Consider the following 22,703-nt stretch of genomic DNA (forward strand, 5'->3'; position numbering starts at 1 on the left):
TAGGAATGGCTGAACGAACCAGAGGTAAATCATTTCCGCTTTTTAGGACTACAAGCTGGCGAGCTCTATACTACCAAAGACTGTGAGTACAGTATGTGATACTACTGGCTTTATTGACAAAGGAAAGAGGGGAAAAGTTCATTCCATTTTGCAGCCAAGTTTCACATTCAAATCACATGTTATTTGTCACATGCTTCGTAAACAACAAGTGTAGACTAACAGTGAAATGCTTACTTACAACAATGCAGAGAGAAAAATATGAAAATCATAGAAAAATAACTCAAGGAATAAATACACAAGTAGGCTTAACTTCGCTATATACACAGGGTTCAAGTTTCTCATTTCAAAAGTTTTCTCCCCAAGGGTTTTTACATGACATGTTATACTCTGATTTAGCCACTGTCTCCTGCATTCCAGACCCTGAGTTGGCTCTAGAAAATGTATCCTCCATATTTATTTATCTGACAGATAAACACGCCCCTTTAAAATAATTCAGAGTCAAAGATAGCTCTAACTCTTGGTTTTCTTCAGAGCTATCTGATCTCATTCAGATGAGATATCAGGCCTGGGCCAAAGCAAGGACAACTGACTCTGTAGTGGACTGGCAATCTTTCAGACAATTGAGAAACAGATGTACTATCTCAAGAAAGCTAAATCAAGCTACTATTTAAGTTATATCTCTGACTCTGCTGGTGATCCTTCTACATTTTGGAAAACAATAAATGGACTAAAGTGTACAAATTCCTCTTCTTCCTTGCCTAAGCAAGTTCTGTCTGATTCTGGCATCATAACTGAAAATAATGCTTTTAATCATCATTTTATCTCTGCAGGCTTTTTATTTGAGAGAAACAGTGATTTAATTGACCCTGGTCAGTCAATCAACTGCTCTTCCCTCTGCCAGCCTCTAGCTGACTCGATGGTAAACCTGTCAACTTCTAGTGAATCTTTGTTTTAATTTCAACAATTTACTATATGTGATGTGCTAGATGCCTTGCTTAAGATTTATGAAGCAAAAATAACGGGCTGATATGCTTGATACATTTTTGCTGCAGCTCTCTGCCCACCGATTGCTGAATCATTAACCCATATTTTTAACCGAACTATGGCCCATTTCTATGGTATTAGGTAATATGTGTACATTAACTCTGCTGTTGTTATTATTGCACTACAGAATTATCATCTTTACAGAACCATACCCATGTACATACCCATGTTAATCTTCTCCTGTGTGTGATTATAGTTCCTGCTTTATTCCCCTCTAACCGGGGGCGGTGTCAGTGAGTCACAAACCAGTAAAATATGTAGAGCCGGGTCGCTCTTTCATGGTCCTTTGCCTCGCCGGATTTGTGACTTTTTCTGACACCACTATAATATGGCAGCCCACAGAGACTACACAGGGTACTTTCCGCACTGCCCACCTGCGGTCCAGTGGAGTATGGTTCCGGGGTATCCAGTGGACTACTACCATGTGGATTATACCCCCTCTCTGGAGCCTATGGGAACCCCACACCTGCCAACGGTGCAGCATGGATCCTATGTCCCCTCTCCTCCATCTGTGGGATACTATTCAGCATCAGGTGGGGCTTCAACTGAGACCAGGCAGGGACATGTCATGTCCTCGGCCCCCGCTGGTGCTCAGGAGTTGCCTTCTACTTCTATTCTATTCCCGATCCCCCCTCCACTGCTGTGGAGTCTGGGGGAACCCTCTCCCCGGCTCGGGTGGCCTATGGGATTCCAGCAGCATCGCCACACGGTAGTGAGTCTATGTTGCTGACTGGACCCTGTTCCTCACCACCACCAGATCATCACCAGCTAAAATAACCCGGCGAGTCGTCACCAGCGGCAGAGGACCTGTCTGCCTCTGACTCTCTGCCTGTCCCTGCACTAGGGGACCCTCCAGCAGCACCAGACCTGTCTGCTGCTTAACCCGATGACCGGTCCAGCCATGGCCTGGGCCCATGGGGGGACCCAACCACAGCACTGACAGTGCAGCTTCACCTGACCTAGCCACAGCCCTGGATCCCGTTCTGTGTCCAGGATACCCCTGCCCAGCGTGCACCACCTGACCCAGCTCCCAACCTGTTCCTGCTGCCGCTGGACTCAACCCCTGACGTGATTGTGGGGGACACACCAGATCTCACTGGGGCCGACCACCCAGACTTCGCACTCCAGTGTCCTGTCCCAGGAGCTACCCATTCCTGCTCCTGGAATCTGAGCTGATCCACCATCTGCCCTGGACTCACCAGCACTGCCTCCTGATCTGACCCTGGGTCTACCGTTGGGGCCTACTCCGGGGCTTGCCCTGGGCCTTCCTCTGGTTCCTGCACTGGGGGACCTGCATGCCTCAGTTGGGGAACCTCCGCTCCCCCCCCCCCCACCCACCCGCATGGACACCTTAAGCCCTCTGTCCTCTGGCTGTTCCTGACCTGCAGCTGATGGAGAGGCTGAATGGAGTAACTACATGGGGAGGCAGAGAGCACCACTACTGACATTCAGGCAGTGGAATCCTTTCTCTTTGTAAATATGCTGCACATATTTAGGGGTGGCTGTTACAGAATCCCCCTGCCGAGGGCGCTACAGGATGCTATATCACTGTTTGTGTGAGCGTTTGATTATTTGCTTTCTGGAGCCGCGCTGTCTGACTCTCACCCATCCTCACCCTTTCTCCCCCTCACTTGGGAGATCAATCTCTCCTCCAGCTCATGGCTTCAGCCAATCAGACAATAGCTATGTGATTCACTCCTGTGCACGCTCTAGCCATGCAGTCTCTCCAGGTCCTGATTGGCTAGCCAGCCTGACCCACACTCTCCAAGGGAGTAAATATTGGTATACCTGAATTTGTTATTCCAGTCTGTGAGTGTGGGTGGACATATGTGCATGGAATGGCCCCATATAGCTCAGTTGGTAGAGCATGGCGTTTGCAACGCCAGGGTTGTGGGTTCGTTTCCCACGGGGGGCCAGTTTGAAAAATATATGCACTCACTAACTGTAAGTCGCTCTGGATAAGAGCGTCTGCTAAATGACTAAAATGTAAATTAATGCTTGAACACAGAGTAAGTTATCGTTGTTGATTAGCTTGGCTTTGTATATCACTATGTAGCTAATTACAATGTTATATGCTGAAGTTGTTATTAGTATTGGCTATTATTACCTTTAGTGCAGTGACATGTATTCATGGATGCCAAGGGAAGCCAGGCTTCCCCCAAAAAAGACCAAGAAAAATACAAAATACATTAAATTATTTATCTTTTGTCACTCTGTGTTGCATAATTTTCCTTCAATTTGCAAGAGGCTGAATGCATCTCACAGGAGAAAGCATCCAAGCTAGCGAAACAGCGCCCTTCTGTCTCTCTATGTGTAGGCCGTCTATCTGATGCTGTCTGGTCCAAACGAGTATGACATTGTTGCCGCCCGTAGCATTGAAGGCAATGGAAGCCAGCGAGCATCTGGCCTCCCTTGACAAAAAAGTACACAAAATTAGCCAATCAGCGTTGAGCTAAATTGAGCGAGCTCAACTGTTAATGGTCCTGGCGTACCAAAAAAAAGTGTCAAGGGAAGCCAGCTTGGATTTGGCATGACTCCTATCAAAACCCATTGAGACCATACATCATTGACAGAGAAACTTGAATTGTTGCATCTCGTTGTGTTGTTGTCCTCCGGTGGCTAGCTAGCCAGCTAGCTAAAATTGGCCCTTTCCTAAATTAGCCATGGATGGAGATAGGGATTTGGACTTGTGGTTTTATTTAATTATCCCTACTGGCCAATGATTATTATGGCGATTCGGTAGTGGGTGTTGCAACCGAGGACAGACAATTTTTACGCGCTACACGCTTCAGCACTTGGCGGTCCCTTTCTGTGAGCTTGCAGTGGTGGAAAAAGTACCCAATTGTCATACTTGAGTAAAAGTAAAGATACCTTAATAGAAAATGACTCAAGTGAAAGTAAAATACTACTTGAGTAAAAGTCTAACAGTATTTGGTTTTAAATATACTTAAGTATCAAGAGTAAATGTATATGCAAAAATATACTTAAGTATCAAAAGTAAAAGTATAAATCATTTCACAGTCCTTATATTAAGCAAACCAGACGGCACATTTTTTAATGTTTTTTTGTGTAAATTTACGGATAGCCAGGGCCACACTCCAACACTCAGACATAATTTACAAACTAAGCATTTGTGTTTAGAGAGTCTGCCAGATCAGAGGTAGTAGGGATGACCAGGGATGTTCTCTTGATAAGTGTGTGAATTGGACCATTTTCCTGTCTTACTAAGCATTCAAAATGTAACGAGTACTTTTGGGTGTCAGGGAACATGCATGGAGTAAAAAGTACATTATTTTCTTTAAGAATGTAGTGAAGTAAAAGTAGTCAAACATATAAATAGTGAAGTAAAGTACAGACACCCAAAAAAAACTAGTTAAGTAGTACTTTAAAGTATTTTTAGTTAAGTACAGTGAGCTTGTGTGGCCTAGCACTTCGTGGCTGAGCCGTTGTTGCTCCTAGACATTTCCACTTCACAATAACAGCACTTACAGTTGACCGGGGCAGCTCTACAGGGCAGAAGTTTGACAAACTGACTTGTTGGAAAGGTGGCATCCTATGACGGTGCCACTTGGAAAGTCACTGAGCTCTTCAATAAGGCCATTCTACTGCCAATGTTTGTCTATGGAGATTGCATGGCTGTGTGCTCGATTTTATACACCTGTCAGCAACGGGTGTGGCTGAAATAGCCAATTCCACTAATTTGAAGGGGTGTCCACATACTTTTGTATATATAGTGTATGTAGAGACGGGTCGCTCTCTTTCACTGACGATTAAATCTGGTACTATACCCAAGGTTTGGAAGGCGGCCCATGTACTCCCCCTTCACAAAGTTGGTGACCTTTGTGACCTAAATAATTATCGCCCTATTTCTAAACTTTCTTGCCTAGCTAAAATATTAGAATCCTTGATTAATTCTCAGCTAAGATCTTTCTTATCTTTTAAATGTATACTAAATGTACAGTACTAGTCAAACGTTTGGACACACCTACTCATTCAAAGGTTTTTCTTTATTTTTACTATTTTCTACATTGTAGAATAATTGTGAAGACATCAAAACTATGAAATAACACATATGAAATCATGTAGTAACCAAAAAAGTGTTAAACAAATCAAAACATATTTTATATTTGAGATTCTTCAAAGTAGCCACCCTTTGCCTTGATGACGGCTTTGCACTCTCTTGGCATTCTCTCAACCAGCTTCATGAGGAATGCTTTTCCAACAGTCATGAGTTCCCACATATGCTGAGTACTTGTTGGCTGATTTTCCTTCACTCTGCGGTCCAATTCATCCCAAACCATCTCAATTGGGTTGAGGTCGGGTGATTGTGGAGGCCAGGTCATCTGATGCAGCACTCCATCACTCTCCTTCTTGGTCAAATAGCCCTTCCACAGCCTGGAGGTGTGTTTGGTCATTGTCCTGTTGAAAAACAAATGATAGTCCCACTAAGCCCAAACCAGATGGGATGGCGTATCGCTGCAGAATGCTGTGGTAGCCATGCTGGTTAAGTGTGCCTTGAATTCGAAATAAATCACAGACATTGTCACCAGCAAAGCACCCCCACACCATCACACCTCCTCCTCCATGCTTCACGGTGGGAACCACACATGTGGAGATCATCCATTCACCTACTCTGCGTCTCACAAAGACATCTCACATTTGGACTCATCAGACCAAAGGACAGATTTCCACTGGTCTAATGTCCATTGCTCGTGCTTCTTGGCCCAAGCAAGTCTCTTCTTCTTATTGGTGTCCTTTAGTAGTGGTTTCTTTGCAGCAATTCGACCATGAAGGCCTGATTCACGCAGGTTCCTCTGAACAGTTGATGTTGGGATGTGTCTGTTACTTGAACTCTGTGAAGCATTTATTTGGGCTGCAATCTGAGGCTGGTAACTCTAATTAACTAATCCTCTGCAGCAGAGGTAACTCTGGGTCTTCCTTTCCTGTGGTGGTCGTCATGAGAGCCAGTTTCATCATAGCGCTTGATGGTTTTTGCGACTGCACTTGAAGAAACTTTCAAAGTTCTTGAAATTTTCCAGATTGACTAACCTTCATGTCTTAAAGTAATGATGGACTGTCGTTTCTCTTTGCTTATTTGAGCTGTTCTTGCCATAATATGGACTTGGTCTTTTACCAAATATTGCTATCTTCTGTATGCCACCCCTACCTTGTCACAACACAACTGATTGGCTCAAACGCATTAAGAAGGAAATAAATTCCACAAACAAACTTTTAACAAGGCAACCTCATGAAGCTTGTTGAGGGAATGCCAAGAGTGTGCAAAGCTGTCATCAAGGCAAAGGGTGGCTACTTTGAAGAATCGCAAATAAAAAATATACTTTGATTTGTTTAACACTTTTTTGGTTACTACATCAATCAATCAAATTATTTAAAAAGCCCTTTTTAAATCAGCATATGTCACAAAGTAATATACAGAAACCCAGCCTAAAACCACAAACAGCAGCAATGCAGATGTAGAAGCAAGGTGGCTAGAAAAAACTCCCTAGAAAGGCAGAAACCTAGGAAGAAACCTAGTGAGGAACCAGGCTCTGAAAGGGTGGCCCCTTCTGGCTGTGCCGGGTGGAGATTATAACAGTACATGGCCATTAAGGCCAGTTTTTTCTCCAAGATGTTGAAACGTTCATTGGTGACCAGCAGGGCCAAATAATAATCACAGTGGTTGTAGAGGTTGCAACAGGTCAGTACATCAGGAGTAAATGTCACTTGGCTTTTCATAGTCGGGAATTTAGAGGTTGAAATAGCAAGTGCGTTAGAGAGAGAGAGTTGAAAACAGCAGGTCTGGGACAAGGTAGCACGTCCAGTGAACAGGTCAGGGTTCCGTAGCCGCAGGCAGAAGAATGGAAACTGGAGCAGCAGCACGACCAGGTGGACTGGGGACAGCAAGGAGTCATCAGGCCAGGTAGTCCTGAGGCATGGTCCTAGGGCTCAGGTCCTCCGGGAGGGGAGGGAGAGAGGGAGAGAGAGAGAATTAGAGGGAGCATACTTAAATTCACACAGGACACCGGATAAGACAGGAGAATAACACGGCACATAGACTATTGCAGTATAGATACTGGAGGCTGAGACAGGGGGGGTCGGGAGACACTGTGGCCCCATCCAACGATATCCCCGGACAGGCAGGATATAACCCCAGCCACTTTGCCAAAGCACAGCGCCCACACAACCAGAGGGATATCAACAGACCACCAACCTACTACCCTGAGACAAGGCTGAGTACAGCCCACGAAGATCTCCTCCACTGCACGAGCCCGTTATTCTACAATGTAGAAAATAGTAAAAAGAAAGAAAAACCCTTGAATGAGTAGGTGTGTCCAAACGTTTGACTGGTACTGTACATCAGTTGGGTTTTAGACCAGGTCATAGAACTATCTCTGCTGCATCCCTAGTTATAAATGATGTGGTTGACTGTATGGATAAAAGGCAACATTTTGCTGCCCTCTTCATTGACCTTTCAAAGGCTTTCGATGCTGTTGATAACTCATTGCTAATTCAGAGGCTTTCCTCAATTGGCCTAGACCAGGCTGCATGTAACTGGTTTAAAAATTACTTGACAGATAGAACTCAATGTGTGTCTATTGATGGTGTTAAATCAGGTTTCCTGGATAATAAGAAAGGTGTCCCGCAGGGGTCATATCTGGGACCTGTACTTTTTACTGTTTCCATTAACAATATCGACTTGTCTGTAAAATAATTTTACCTGAACTTGTATGCCAATGATACTGTTGTGTATGCTTTTTCCCCCACGGTTGACCAGGCTCTATCTGAACTACAGTCTGCCTTCATTGTATTACAGAAAAACTTTATTGACCTGAAATTAGTATTGAATGCCAGTAAAACTAAGTATATGTTGTTCTCAAGAGCGCATAAAAATAACTCTGATTTAAGCATATGTACTTTGGAAGGTGCCCATATTGATCGTGTCCCTACTTACAAATATCTAGGCATCTGGATAGATGAAAAGCTGTCTTTTAAAAAGCATATTGATGAGTTAGTTAAGAAGTTTAGAATAAAAAGCAGATTATTCAGTCAACGTTCCTATCGGTCCTAGACTATGGCAACATCATCTATATGAATATAGCTGCCACTTCATTAAAGCCATTAGATACAGGTTATCATAGCACACTGCGCTTTATTACGGGTGACAATTTTAGTACTCATCACTGCATTCTCTACCAGAAAGTTGGTTGGCCCTCTTTGATGTCAAATAGGTTGATACATTGCTATGTTTTCATTTAAAGCCCTTTTACAAAAAGTCCCATTGTGCCTAACATCATTACTAAACTTTAGACATACGAGTTACCACACCCGATCTAAAGGATGGCTAACTCTGGAAATTCCTTTGGTCTCTAATGTGTTAGGTAAATCAGCTTTTAGTTTTTTTGCACCTTATCTGTGGAACAATCTTTAAAATGTTGAAATGTGATGTTTTGCTGCCTCTAGGCCAATTTAAAAAGCTGATTGAGGACCTTTTTACTGATTGATGTGTTTGTTTTTATTACCATGTTTTTCTTTCTGCTTGCATTTTGTGATATACACTGCTCAAAAAAATAAAGGGAACACTTAAACAACACAATGTAACTCCAAGTCAATCACACTTCTGTGAAATCAAACTGTCCACTTAGGAAGCAACACTGATTGACAATACATTTCACATGCTGTTGTGCAAATGGAATAGACAACAGGTGGAAATTATAGGCAATTAGCAAGACACCCCCAATAAAGGACTGGTTTTGCAGGTGGTGACCACAGACCACTTCTCAGTTCCTATGCTTCCTGGCTGATGTTTTGGTCACTTTTGAATGCTGGCGGTGCTTTCACTCTAGTGGTAGCATGAGACGGAGTCTACAACCCACACAAGTGGCTCAGGTAGTGCAGCTCATCCAGGATGGCACATCAATGCGAGCTGTGGCAAGAAGGTTTGCTGTGTCTGTCAGCGTAGTGTCCAGAGCATGGAGGCGCTACCAGGAGACAGGCCAGTACATCAGGAGACGTGGAGGAGGCCGTAGGAGGGCAACAACCCAGCAGCAGGACTGCTACCTCCGCCTTTGTGCAAGGAGGAGCAGGAGGAGCACTGCCAGAGCCCTGCAAAATGACCTCCAGCAGGCCACAAATGTGCATGTGTCTGCTCAAACGGTCAGAAACAGACTCCATGAGGGTGGTATGAGGGCCCAACGTCCACAGGTGGGGGTTGTGCTTACAGCCCAACACCGTGCAGGACGTTTGGCATTTGCCAGAGAACACCAAGATTGGCAAATTCGCCACTGGCGCCCTGTGCTCTTCACAGATGAAAGCAGGTTCACACTGAGCACATGTGACAGACGTGACAGAGTCTGGAGACGCCGTGGAGAACGTTCTGCTGCCTGCAACATCCTCCAGCATGACCGGTTTGGCGGTGGGTCAGTCATGGTGTGGGGTGGCATTTCTTTGGGGGCCGCACAGCCCTCCATGTGCTCGCCAGAGGTAGCCTGACTGCCATTAGGTACCGAGATGAGATCCTCAGACCCCTTGTGAGACCATATGTTGGTGCGATTGGCCCTGGGTTCCTCCTAATGCAAGACAATGCTAGACCTCATGTGGCTGGAGTGTGTCAGCAGTTCCTGCAAGAGGAAGGCATTGATGCTATGGACTGGCCCGCCCGTTCCCCAGACCTGAATCCAATTGAGCACATCTGGGACATCATGTCTCGCTCCATCCACCAACGCCACGTTGCACCACAGACTGTCCAGGAGTTGGCGGATGCTTTAGTCCAGGTCTGGGAGGAGATCCCTCAGGAGACCATCCGCAACCTCATCAGGAGCATGCCCAGGCGTTGTAGGGAGGTCATACAGGCACGTGGAGGCCACACACACTACTGAGCCTCATTTTGACTTGTTTTAAGGACATTACATCAAAGTTGGATCAGCCTGTAGTGTGGTTTTCCACTTTAATTTTGAGGGTGACTCCAAATCCAGACCTCCATGGGTTGATAAATTTGATTTCCATTGATCATTTTTGTGTGATTTTGTTGTCAGCACATTCAACTATGTAAAGAAAAAAGTATTTAATAAGATGATTTCATTCATTCAGATCTAGGATGTGTTATTTTAGTGTTCCCTTAATTTTTTTGAGCAGTGTATTTTGATGTGTGTATTTTCTTTAATTTATGTAATTCAGGGCTCATCTGTAAAAGAGACCTTGGTCGCAGTATGACTCCCTAATAAAATAAAGGTTGAATAAAAAATACATAAATATGTGCAGGGGTACAAGGTAAGTGAAGTAGATATGTACATATAGGTAACAGGATAGATAATAAGCAGTAGCAGCAGCATATATGATGAGTCAAAAGAGTTAGTGCAAAAAGGGGTCAATGCAGAAGGTCCGGGTAGCTATTTGGTTAACTATTTAGCAGTCTCATAGCTTGGGGGTAGAAGTTTTGTGGTGGGTGTGTTTTTCTGTTGTGGACTGCAGCTTGATTTACTTAAATGGAATAGAGACATCCATTTTACACGAGCCTGCTAGCCTGAGACTGAGGCTGCCTCTGCCTTTTTTGCCTTTGTCGGCATTCAGCACAACTGCCTCAGTCTTTCCTACCTTCATAGTAACTGCATCTGGGTGCAGGAACAGGTTGTCTCTAGTAGACACATTGGGCAGGCGCATTTTATTTTTTACTGAAAACAACCAAACTGCACAGAATTCCGGTAGCCTAAAACTGTTATTTCTGGTTCCTTCGTATTGAAAGACTGTCAAATTATGGCATTTCTAAACAGACTAATAATGTCAATCCATGATATTGCACCGAGTTATCAACTGGAGAGCAGCTTTCAACCAGTGAAGCCAAGATACTTATTTTATTTAGAAAATTATTTGAAGTAGCTGCCTCTAGTCACCGAGGTAAAGACAGATTCAGGTTGGATATTCAACGGATATTCGCCTGTAGTTTTCCTTACGTCCACCAACAGCAGTTAGGACCATCAACATAGTGACAAATCTAATTTTTGACAATTGGGTACTTTCTCCACCACTGCATGTAACCACAATAATGGTTGCCAGTTAATCAATGAATTAAAATTGAATATTGACAAATTAAACAGAAATTGTAGACCTTTAATCTTTTCCAACATGTCAGACACTTTACTTCAAATAAGTACAAAACATTTCACAGTGTTAACTTTCTCTTTATCCCTGGTTGATGTACATTTCAGCTCCTCTTCAGTGTGGATGGGGTATAGCATACATTTTCAACAACAAAGACAGCACTTCCAGTTTGTGTTCGTCACTCTGTTGAACTCTTTTGTATTCATCCCTAAGCACAGCACATGGAACCACCGTTGGCATGCAAAACATTCAATCTAAAACAGAACAAAGCATAACATGTTATAAATAATATCAAATATCTGTCACACCCTGGCTCTGGGACTCTATATGTTGAGCCAGGGTGTGTTCATTCTATGTGTTCTGTTTCTATGTTGGGAGTTCTAGGTTGTGTATTTCTATGTTGGCCTGAGTGACTCCCAATCAGAGGCAACGAGTGTCAGCTGTTGGCTGGTTGTCTCTGATTGGGAGCCATATTTAAACTGTCTGTTTTCCCTTTGTGTTTGTGGGTTCTTGTTCCGTGTTCGGTCATTGATACCGTGGACTTCACGAGTCGTTTCTTGTTTTGTATTGTGTACACTTTAACTAATTAAAGTATGTTCGTTCAACACGCTGCGCATTGGTCTCTCCCTGACGATCGTGACAATATCAATGCAGTATGACAAATTTGCCATCCATTGTGTTATATCATAAATTGTCTTACATGCCGTCACTGTTGTCAAAAGATTATAAACATGTTAAATAAAGTTACTAACCCTGTCAGTCTTTGGGCCACATCCAGGTTCTTTATCAGTGGCACACAAGAAGCAGTTGTTGGCTTTGTTGAACTCTGAAATCATAGGCATGAACTGAACATATGGTTGTCCCACACAACTACATAAAAATAAAGAATTGACATTTACTTTTAATGAAATTTCATTACATACCAGACATTTTTAGTTTATCCTCAGCCATTTCTTTTCGCAGTTGCTCCATGTGTTTTTGTGAAGGTTCTATATCCATTTGGGAGGGGATGTTGGGGAAGTTCTGTGCAACTTCCTTGGCCATCTACACCAAAAAATTAAATAGAATTTTTGACCTAATTGTCACATAACAGCTAACCATTCATTATTGAAAATATAACTATCAAACCTGCATTACAAAGACCCCGCAGCTGAAGGTGTCCTGCTGCATGGTGTGAGTGTGATGAGGTGTGAATGACGGAGTCAGGCGCAGGAGGTAAAACACCGAAATCAAGAGTTTATTCAGTGTACAATAATGTAGCGCATATAGCGACAGAACGAAACTAGCACAAGGGACAATCAACCTTGGCTGCATACAAGTAAAGAGTAGCTCAACCAAGCTACTCACTCTCACAACGAACAATCACTCACAAAGGACAAGGGGGCAGAGGGAACACTTATACACAGACTAATGAGGGAATGAGTACCAGGTGTGTGTGATTGACAAGACAAGACAAGACAAGACAAATGGAGTGATGATAAATGGAGCGGTAGTGGCTAGTAAGCCGGTGACGACGAACGCCGAAACCTGCCCAAGCAAGGAGGAGGGGCAGCCTTGGCTGAATTCGTGACAGTGACTTATTTCCCCTCCTTTCCACTTTATGTCCACCGAGTCGTTTTTTCCATGGCAGGATCTTCTCATTTTTAAGTATTCTCTTTTTATGTAAACATATTGGAATTCTGATTAGTTATAGGCAAATGAATACACAGGCCAAAACTGTATGCTGTTTTCCTGATCAGCATAATCTAGTAGAGGTAATTTCCTTGATGCCCCATTCTACACACAGCCTAAATTATAGGCACTGAACCATTTACAGGAGAATAATACTTCTGAGTGTGGGTGTCCACTGTGCAGCAATGTTCACACCTACTTGGTCTCAGGCTTACAGATTTAAGTCTAATAGCGTGAGATGAAAGTAGACAAACAACAGAGTGTTGTTAGAAATTGCGTAATTCAAATCTGGTATTGGAATAAGAATCAAGAGATCTTCAATACAAGCTTAATTTATTATATGCAAAATGTATGTATGATAAGTATGAAGGTTCGTATATACGGGTCCACTGAAATACCACGCAGGGCACTCAGAGAACTAAACCATTGTTTACAGGTTCTTTCTCAAATACTCTGACAGAGAGTTCCCACCTCTTCTGTTGGCCAATCAGAGTAAAGGACTGAGTGTGGTTTAGACTTTACTCAGCCAATCCGTTGGCGCACTGGTTAGTCCCAATCCCTTGGCGCTCCACCCCTTGGCGCTCCACCGTTCCCAGGCATAAGTTGCTATCATAATAACCTGTAGAGTCAGCACCCAATCTGTACTCTATGTACCTACGTTCAAGGACGGTTTCACAGACAACAAAGAGAGAGTGTTCGTATCTGTAAGAAATACAAGTCTTATCTGACCTACCACGTTCCTTACATGAATCACAGCCTGTTATGTGAAACAATTTATATCAGTATAGTACAAACCTATGCTTATCATTAATGCATTCCTTCTAAGTTATTCATCACATACAGATCCAATTATGAGAAAAATAGAACCCAACAGTGTGCGATATGAAGGCAGAGTGAGTGGACAATCTGAGCATGTTTTAGGGTGGTAGGTCACATGACCAGGGAACTATTGAAATTAAAAACGTTTAAAAAATCCTGTGGAGATTAAAATGGACAAACTAAAGGGTGTGCAATGTGTAGGCCCACTGAGTGTACATTCTGAACCTTGTTTGAGGTCAGTAGGTCACATGACCAAGGAGCTATTGAAATTAAAAAGTTTGAAAAATTCATGTAAAAACTGTACTTAATTTATTCATAGTTGATTGCCTGATATCATATAATTATTGATGTTCTGCACACTCTGAACTTGGCAGAAAAGTAGACCCAAGATAAACAGGTGGAGTTGGTAGCATGACGTCTAATTTCAAAGTGCATGTCCAGGCAGCAATATCAGATTAAAACGAACCAGGATGTTCTTTCAGAGGACTCCCCCCTTTCAAACTGCTGTTTGACATTAGATTGCGACTGAATCAACTCGACTGGCTTTTTAGAAAATCCATAACAGGTTTTATTGGAGTTTCCAATGCCAGCCTGTGATACAAAGAGCAGCTCAATCCTCAGTCTCCCACAGATCTACTGAAGGCATTTAACTGAATTGGAGCTCCATACGGTTCGTATTCCATTTGCTGGAGGGCATACTTTTCGCTCAGATGTATTGATATTTGGTTACCCACTGGATATGGAGGCAATTTGCATTAATGTATAGAGATTATGTAAATCGGCGACTGCTGAAATAGATCTTCATGTGGTTTGATATTCTACAGATGTGAATGGAGAATCTCTCTGGCACTACTATGATGGGTCAGGGCAGAAGAGTCCTGCTCACATGGATAAGTCTGAGCCTGTTTGTGAGTTTCCATACGGTCGCAGGTAAGAATGTATGTCCTGTTTAATTAACTTCTTAGCAACTACGAAATACATTGATTAGCTGTAAACAAGAAGTTATATATACTTTTTATAGTTTGGTATGCTTGTAAATGGTTGTAAATCACGCCTTTCCCAATAATGCATCAGTTGACAGACTACTACAATGCCTTTTCTATAACATCTCAATATTTTCCAGGGGACAGAGAGAGCCTCTTCCAGCTTCATACTAGTTATGGTCTGCTGGAGGGCAGGCTGGTCAGAGTGAGAGAGAGCCAGAAGAATGTGGCTGCCTATCTGGGGATCCCCTTCGCTGAGCCCCCTGTCGGGCCCCTGAGGTTCCAGGCCCCCCAGCCTCCTCGGGTGTGGCAGGGACTGAGAGACGCCAAGGCCTACCCCCCTCTGTATGAGCCTAAACAGTAATTTGTTAGAGAGAGACAGGCAGGCAGGGAGACAGACAGATAAACAGCCTACACTGTCTTATAGGGAACTCTGAATCATGCTTATTCTGATAAACATTAACATTCTGCCAATCATGTTTTTATTGATAGTATAAGATGATGTCACCTCTCTTGTCCTCTTAACACATAGGTGTCTGCAGAACATGAACCACACTAGACAGATGGGGAACCTGTACGGAGGTCGGTTCCCTGTCCTTACCACCTCAGAGGACTGCCTTTACCTGAACATCTACACACCAGTCAAACCTGGAGACCCAAGGAAACTACCAGTGAGGAGAGACATGAGAATGTACCCATATCTACCTCAGAGTAGACAAGCATACATGTCTTTGGTTTGGTGGTCTAGTCTAAAAAAGTATATCTGCAGGTGATGATTTGGATCCATGGTGGAGGCTTCCTCATGGGAGGGGCTTCACTCTATGATGGCTCCTCATTGGCTGCCTTCGGGGACGTTGTGGTGGTCATCCTCCAATACCGTCTGGGTATCCCAGGGTTCCTCAGGTACACTTCTATTGGTACTGCATTTGGTCAATATGATCAATGCACAAATTTGGGTGAGTAACATTTTCTCTTGTTTGGTGTCTACTGAACACAACCCTGGCATATCTGATCTCATATCTGCTTGACTGTCCAGTACTGGGGATGGCCAGTACCCTGGGAATGTGGGTATTCTGGACCAGGTGTGTGCCATGCGCTGGGTGCAGGAGACCATCAGCAGCTTCGGTGGAGACCCAGGATCTGTCACCATTTTCGGAGAGTCTGCTGGTGGTGTCGCCGTCTTTTTACATGTGTGTACTGTATATCTAGGAAAACAGATACTTGCTGATACAGAAATATGCACTGGCTGTCTGTATGTAGGCTTACCTTGGGCACTGATTCATTGTTCTGTCTGTCCAGATGATGTCCCCTCTGTCATCAGGACTGTTCCACAAGGCCATCAGTCAGAGTGGAATACCCCTCATCCCTGTCTTCATCCAGGATGACCCCAAACCTGCTGCACAGGTGGTCTGCTGTTTCACTGTGTGCTGATCATAGCAGCATGTCTCAAGCATCCCATACTTTGGTTCATATACAATATAATAACTGGTAAAACCTTCAGTGGTCTTATGACTATGTATTTATTGTTCTGGTACAATGTAACGTGTTGTAATTCAAATGCTCTGGTTTCAATCTCTCCCTCCTCCAGCTGGTGGCACAGAGAGCAGGCTGTCCCAGTGATGACTCTGCAGAGCTCATGACCTGCCTCAGTACCCTCAGCCAACAGGACATAGAGGCTGCTACACCTGCACTGGTAGGTTTGGTCTGAGCCTCACACTCACCCTACAGTATGTGGGATGTATGTATCTGAATGCCAGGCTGTTGCTTTAACTAACTTATACTGTATGGCGCTGTTGAATGCAACAACATGGCTGTTGTTTGTGACTTCCATTCTGGGGTCCATCCTCTCTCTCCACAGGGGGAGATGGTTCTGTCTGTGCACAGGGATGGGACAGTCATCCCTACCAACCTGGAGGAAGTCCTGCAGACCAAGAGCTTCCTGGGCTTCCCCAGCATCATAGGGATCAACAACCATGAGTATGGATGGATGCTCCCACATGTATGTATGTCCCTGCATGAAGATATGAAAACTATCTGTCATATATTTTACAGGTAAATGTACTTTTATCATTGTTTTTCACAAACCTTGTTGTGTGTTCCACCAGTTTTTCCTATTTCCTGGATGGGATCTTGGAATGACCCGTGAAAACATGATGATGATCCTGGCATTAATGCTTCAGAAAGTGGTTAGTAAAGTATGGTGGCAGACAGGGTTGGGTAGGTTACTTTCTAAATGTAATCCGTTAGAGTTACTAAATTAGTTACCTGTCCAAAATTGTAATCAGTAACATAACTTTTGGATTGCCCAAACTCAGTAACGTAATTGGATTACTTTCAGTTGCTTTTTGATTACTTTCTCCTTAAGAGGCATTAGAAGAAGACGAAAAGGATCCATCAAACACATTTGGTGTCGTCATAGTGGTCTCTGACATCATAGTGGTCTCTGACATCATAGTGGTCTCTGACATCATAGGGGTCTCTGACTTGTAGTCAGACTCGCTCAGGTGGAACAAACTTAAACTTGCGCCTTTTTTCAATGCTGAATTGAATGTCATTGAGAAAACAGAAAGGTGTCATAATGTATTTTTTTTCGCAAACGTTCTTTCTAAATTTAAAAGTAATCCATGAAGTAATCATCTCACTTTTAAAAAGTATCTGTAATCTGATTACAATATTTTTGCTGGTGAAAGAACAATCGGAACTTCACTTCAACTTCTTTAGTACCATGATGTACGCAGGAAAATACACACTGGGATGAAAATAACAGAGTATTATAAACCTGTAGATTTAAGAGGAGGTCCTAGAGAGTTCCTCCTTTGATTGTCACACAAGACTGCTACTTGATTGGTTAATATAGAACGGTGGGTAGGTTGTATGCAAAATATGAATGGCGTTTGTACATATAATGTATCATAGAAACAAAGCAATCTTGCTGTCTGATAATAGGCAGGCTGAAGGATGGGATTTGTTGAATAAGACGAAGACAAGTCTTGCAGCTGCATGATAAGGAAAAATAGAGTATTCTAAATTATCTACAAAACAAGTCTGTATGCTCTGGGAAATATATGTGAAGAGATACATTCACTGAGAACCACCAGTGTCAGGGAATTGCATATTAATCATCTGTCATCACGTTTATATTGCTTTCTGCCTATTTCAGCCAATTTGCTCTTCTGTCTCAGCATATATGTTGCTTTTGTGACTAAGTGTTAGTATTTTTAGTATTATGCTGGTTATTACAGTTTAAACAAGGATGTGTTCTTAAGGCCTCATAAGCCTGGTAATTAGTTGGTTATCATAGCTCACAGTCAATAGTTACTCATTTAATACAAGTCATTATTAGTACAATCATTACATGTTCAGCCTAGGAGAGCCTGTAGTGTGTGTGCGTCGGCCTGTGTGTGTGTGTGTGTGTTTCTAGTCCATCTGAATTCGATCATCTTGGATGTTTGTGTGTGTGTGACAGAGAAATTACTTTTCATTATCTTATTAGTAACTTTCCCCAACAATATCACAATGTATCACAGGAAGTTGGTGGCACTTCAATTGGGGAGGATGGGCTTGTGGTAATGGCTGGAGCGGAATGGTGGAATGGTATCCAATACATCAAACACGTTTTCCATGTGTTTGATGCCATTCCATTTGCTCCGTTCCAGACATTATTATGAGTTGTCCTCCCCTCAGCAGCCTCCTGTGCTCTGTATGCAGTAGTGATGATGTTATTTTAGATAAATGTATAAAATATATAAAAACATATATATACAGTACCAGTCAAAGGTTTGGACACGCCTAATCATTCCGGGGTTTTTCCTTATTTTTACTATTTTCTACATTAAATAATAATCGTGAAGACATCAAAACTATGAAATAACACATATGGAATCATGTAGTAACCAAAAAAGTGTTAAACATATTTGAGATTCTTCAAGTAGCCACCCTTTGCCTTGATGACAGCTTTGCACACTCTTGGCATTCTCTCAACCAGTTTCATGAGGTAGTCACCTGGAATGCATTTCAATTAAGAGGTGTGCCTTGTTAAAAATTAATTTCTGGAATTTCTTTCCCTCTTAATGCGTTTGAGCCAGTTGTGTTGTGACAAGGTAGGGGTGGTATACAGAAGATAGCCCTATTTGGTAAAAGACCAAGTCCATATTATGGCAAGAACAGCTCAAATAAGCAAAGAGAAATGACAGTCCGTCATTACTTTAAGACATGAAGGTCAGTCAATCCGGAAAGTTTCAAGAACTTTGAAAGTTTCTTCAAGTACAGTCGCAAAAACCATCAAGCGCTATGATGAAACGGTCATGGGGACCACCACAGGAAAGGAAGACCCAGAGTTACCTCTGCTGCAGAGGATAGGTTCATTAGAGTTAACTGCACCTCAGATTGCAGCCCAAATAAATGCTTCACAGAGTTCAAGTAACAGACACATCTCAACATCAACTGTTCAGAGGAGCCTGCATGAATCAGGCCTTCATTGTCAAATTGCTGCAAAGATACCACTACTAAAGGACACCAATAAGAAGAAGAGACTTGCTTGGGCCAAGAAGCACGAGCAATGGACATTAGACCGGTGGAAATCTGTCCTTTGGTCTGATGAGTCCAAATGTGATATTTTTTGGTTCCAACCGCCATGTCTTTGTGTGACGCAGAGTAGGTGAACGGATGATCTCCGCATGGGTGGTTCCCACCATGAAGCATGGTGGAGGAGGTGTGGTGGTGCTTTGCTGGTGACACTGTCTGTGATTTATTTAGAATTCAAGGCACACTTAACCAGTATGGCTACCACAGCATTCTGCAGCGATACACCATCCCATCTGGTTTGTGCTTAGTGGGACTATCATTTGTTTTTCAACAGGACAATGACCCAAAACACACCTCCAGGCTGTGGAAGGGCTATTTGACCAAGGAGAGTGATGGAGTGCTGCATCAGATGACCTGGCCTCCACAATCACCCGACCTCAACCCAATTGAGATGATTTGGGATGAGTTGGACTGTAGAGTGAAGGAAAAGCAGCCAACAAGTGCTCAGCATATGTGGGAACTACTTCAAGACTGTTGGAAAAGCATTCCTCATGAAGCTGGTTGAGAGAATGCCAAGAGTGTGCAAAGCCGTCATCAAGGCAAAGGGTGGCTACTTTGAAGAATCTAAAATCTAAAATATATTTTGATTAGTTTAACACTTTTTTGGTTACTACATGATTCCATATGTGTTATTTCGTAGTTTTGATGTATTCACTATTATTCTACAACGTAGAAAATAGTAAAAATCAAGAAAAACCTTTGAATGAGTAGGTGTGTCCAAACTTTTGACTGGTACTGTATATATATATACACAGTATATTATAATAAAAATCCACTTGTTACAGTTTTTTTGTAATCAGATTCCATGTAATCAGTTACTCCCCAACCCTGGTGGCAGCTTTATAATATAATTATCTAGCAGTCTGGTCCATGAGCTGTCTTTTAAACGTTGTATCTCCCTGGTAGCGTCTGCCAGACTCTGCCCTGGGGATCATCGTAGAGGAGTACTTTGGTGACATGAAGGACCCTGTTGGGATCAGAGATGCCTTCTTGGAGCTTATGGGAGATCTACTGATTGTGATCCCAGGGATCCAGGGAGCCAGGGGGTGTAGAGGTGAGGAATCCACTGGGAACTATACCAATCAGATGCCTGATTTTTCTTTAGAAACCTCCTGGAATACATGATTTAATAATTATTATGAATAAATTATTTTAAGACATACTTTAACTAATATCTAAATGATTGAGACATGTTGTAGTTGATGACATACATGTTGTGTTGGTATTCACAGATATGAGTGTAATGTATCTCTCTCTCTGTCTATGCAAGATTCTGGTTGCTTGATATACTACTATGAGTTCCAGCAGCGCCCCTCCATGTTCAATACTAGCAGGCCAGGCTTTGTTAAAGCAGACCACTTTGATGAGGTTGGCTTTGTGTTTGGCGCCCCCTTTTGGACGGATGACATAGTGATGTTAGGTAGAAAATGTTTATTATTCTGGAGTAATTGTAGGCTAAATATATTTGAAAATCTTGTTTTCATATCAAATTCTGGAGGAACTGTCGATAACAATAACAGGAGTCATAAGTTACTGTGAAATAAACATAATCAGATGTTAATACTGTTAAGTGACAAAAGACTGAGAGAGATTATATTTTGGACAAGATCATTCTGCTGAGCCTGTCCTGTATCTCTGCAGCTTTTCTTGGAAACGATGGAAACTAAAAACGTTTTCCACTCATAGATAACACGACAGAGGAGGAACGACAGCTTAGCAAGACCATGATGAAATACTGGACTAACTTTGCCAGAACAGGGTGAGAGATCCCTTCCTTGTTCTCTTTCTCTTTCTCGCTCTCTTTCTTTCTTTATCTCTTCTCACTCTCTTTCTCTCTGTCTCTCTCCCCCTATTTTTTCTCATACTCTCTCTCTCTCTTTCTCTCTGTCGCTCTCTCTCTCTGGGTGTATTTAGTTGGAGAAGCTTCAACACAGATATGACATGTAACAAGAACCAGATTTCTGTCATGATGTAATCAAGTTTTCATTCCGCCAGAAGTTCCGAGTTTTCTCTGAATACATTGATTTCTAAATAAGTTACAGAACATAGTTTCTCAGTTCATATTAGACAAAGGACAGTTTAAGACTCCCTACTGTATGCAAACATATTTACTACTGTATACCAAGTATGCTTTATACATCTACTTATAGTGGATACTCAATATAGTCCATAATAGGAGATCAACCACCAATTGCATTCGGTCATAGTAGTAGTGTACATATGTAAAAGTAAGTAGTTATAAGTGCACCCACTCATATGATGCCAATGGGTTGTTGTTGTCTGTCTCCTCTGTCTCTCCCTCTGTTCCTGTAGTAACCCTAATGGAGAGAGTATGTTTGATTGGCCGACATTCACCACAGAAGAAGAGTGTCTACTGATCCAGGCCAACCTCGGGCTGGGCAGTGTCTCAGAGAAGAAGAGAGCCCAGTTCTGGACAGAAGACTTCCCCAAAATACTGCAGACTGCTGGACACAAAGACACACACAATGACCTGTAGAAATGAATGTTCACTGTGTCCAGTAGTGCAAAAAGTACTCAATTGTCATACTTGAGTAAAAGTAAAGATACCTTCATAGAAAATGACTCAAGTAAAAGTGAAAGTCACCCCAGTAAAATACTACTTGAGTTTATGTCTAAAAGTATGTGGTTTTAAATATACTTAAGTATCAAAAGTAAATGTAATTGCTAAAATATACTTAAGTATCAAAAGTAAAAGTAAAAGTATAAATAATTTCAAATTCCTTATATTAAGCAAAACAGACGGATAGCCAGGGGCACACTCCAACACTCAGACATCATACAAATGAAGCATCTGTGTTCAGTGAGTCCACCAGATCAGAGGCAGTAGGGATGACCAGGGTGTTCTCTTGATAAGTGCGTGAATTGGACCATTTTCATGTCCTGCTAAGCATTAAAAGGTAAAGAGTACTTTTGGGTGTCAGGGAAAATGTATGGAGTAAAAAGTACATTATTTTCTTTAGGAATGTAGTGAAGTAAAAGTAAAAGTTGTCAAAAATATAAATAGTAAAGTAAAGTATACATACCCCAAAAAACTACTTAAGTAGTACTTTCAAGTATTTTTACTGAAATACTTTACCCCACTGACTATGTCAAATGCTGTTCTAGGACTGTCCATGTTGTTGCCCTCCGCTCCAGTGATGCCAAACAGTCTGCTATTAGGTTAAATGAGTATTTCTTTGCATAATGCTGTTACACTGCATTTTTGCCTTTTCCTTATTTGTTATCTTATTCTGACCATTTTAATATTCCAGATTTTCTGTAATGGTTTACTCTTCTATTTTTTATTTTTTATATATATCAATTGTTATGTAACATTACTGTTATCATGTAGCCTGTTTTATCACATGTCCATTAAGTCCATTAAAGCCATACGATCCATAAAATAATTAAGTGTGTGACTGATTTGACGATTGTCCTTCTGCTTAGTAATAAAATATTGAACTACACCTAGCTGATTGGCTAAATAAATGTGTGCAGTGTGCGACT

At 42.3% G+C, this 22,703-nt stretch overlaps 1 protein-coding gene and 1 long non-coding RNA gene across 3 annotated transcripts; one reads left to right on the forward strand and one right to left on the reverse strand.

Moving 5' to 3' along the window:
- Positions 1-11,891: 11,891 nt before the first annotated feature.
- Positions 11,892-12,306, reverse strand: LOC311127730. Its single transcript, XR_014613141.1, has 3 exons — positions 12,268-12,306; positions 12,063-12,183; positions 11,892-11,965 (listed from the first exon to the last, which is right to left on the reverse strand). It is a non-coding gene; the product is annotated as an uncharacterized lncRNA (long non-coding RNA).
- Positions 12,307-14,104: 1,798 nt separating this feature from the next.
- On the forward strand, positions 14,105-22,603 carry LOC311127272 (fatty acyl-CoA hydrolase precursor, medium chain-like). 2 transcript variants are annotated; one of them, XM_084159076.1, is made up of 14 exons: positions 14,108-14,299; positions 14,454-14,559; positions 14,753-14,957; positions 15,145-15,283; positions 15,382-15,515; positions 15,649-15,802; positions 15,912-16,016; positions 16,201-16,305; positions 16,471-16,611; positions 16,718-16,798; positions 20,103-20,250; positions 20,467-20,616; positions 20,883-20,955; positions 21,510-22,603. In XM_084159076.1, exons 2-14 carry the CDS (start codon positions 14,460-14,462, stop codon positions 21,691-21,693), a joined length of 1,719 nt encoding a protein of 572 aa, XP_084015202.1. In that variant the 5' UTR covers positions 14,108-14,299; positions 14,454-14,459; the 3' UTR covers positions 21,694-22,603. The 2 variants fall into 2 exon arrangements, with proteins under 2 accessions (XP_084015203.1, XP_084015202.1); XM_084159077.1 differs by lacking the exon at positions 21,510-22,603 and having other exon boundaries at positions 14,105-14,299; positions 20,838-20,924.
- The last annotated feature ends 100 nt before the right edge of the window (positions 22,604-22,703 follow it).

The sequence above is a fragment of the Coregonus lavaretus genome, assembly GCF_964263955.1.
Source record: "Coregonus lavaretus genome assembly, chromosome: 4".
NCBI classification, from domain to species: domain Eukaryota; kingdom Metazoa; phylum Chordata; class Actinopteri; order Salmoniformes; family Salmonidae; genus Coregonus; species Coregonus lavaretus.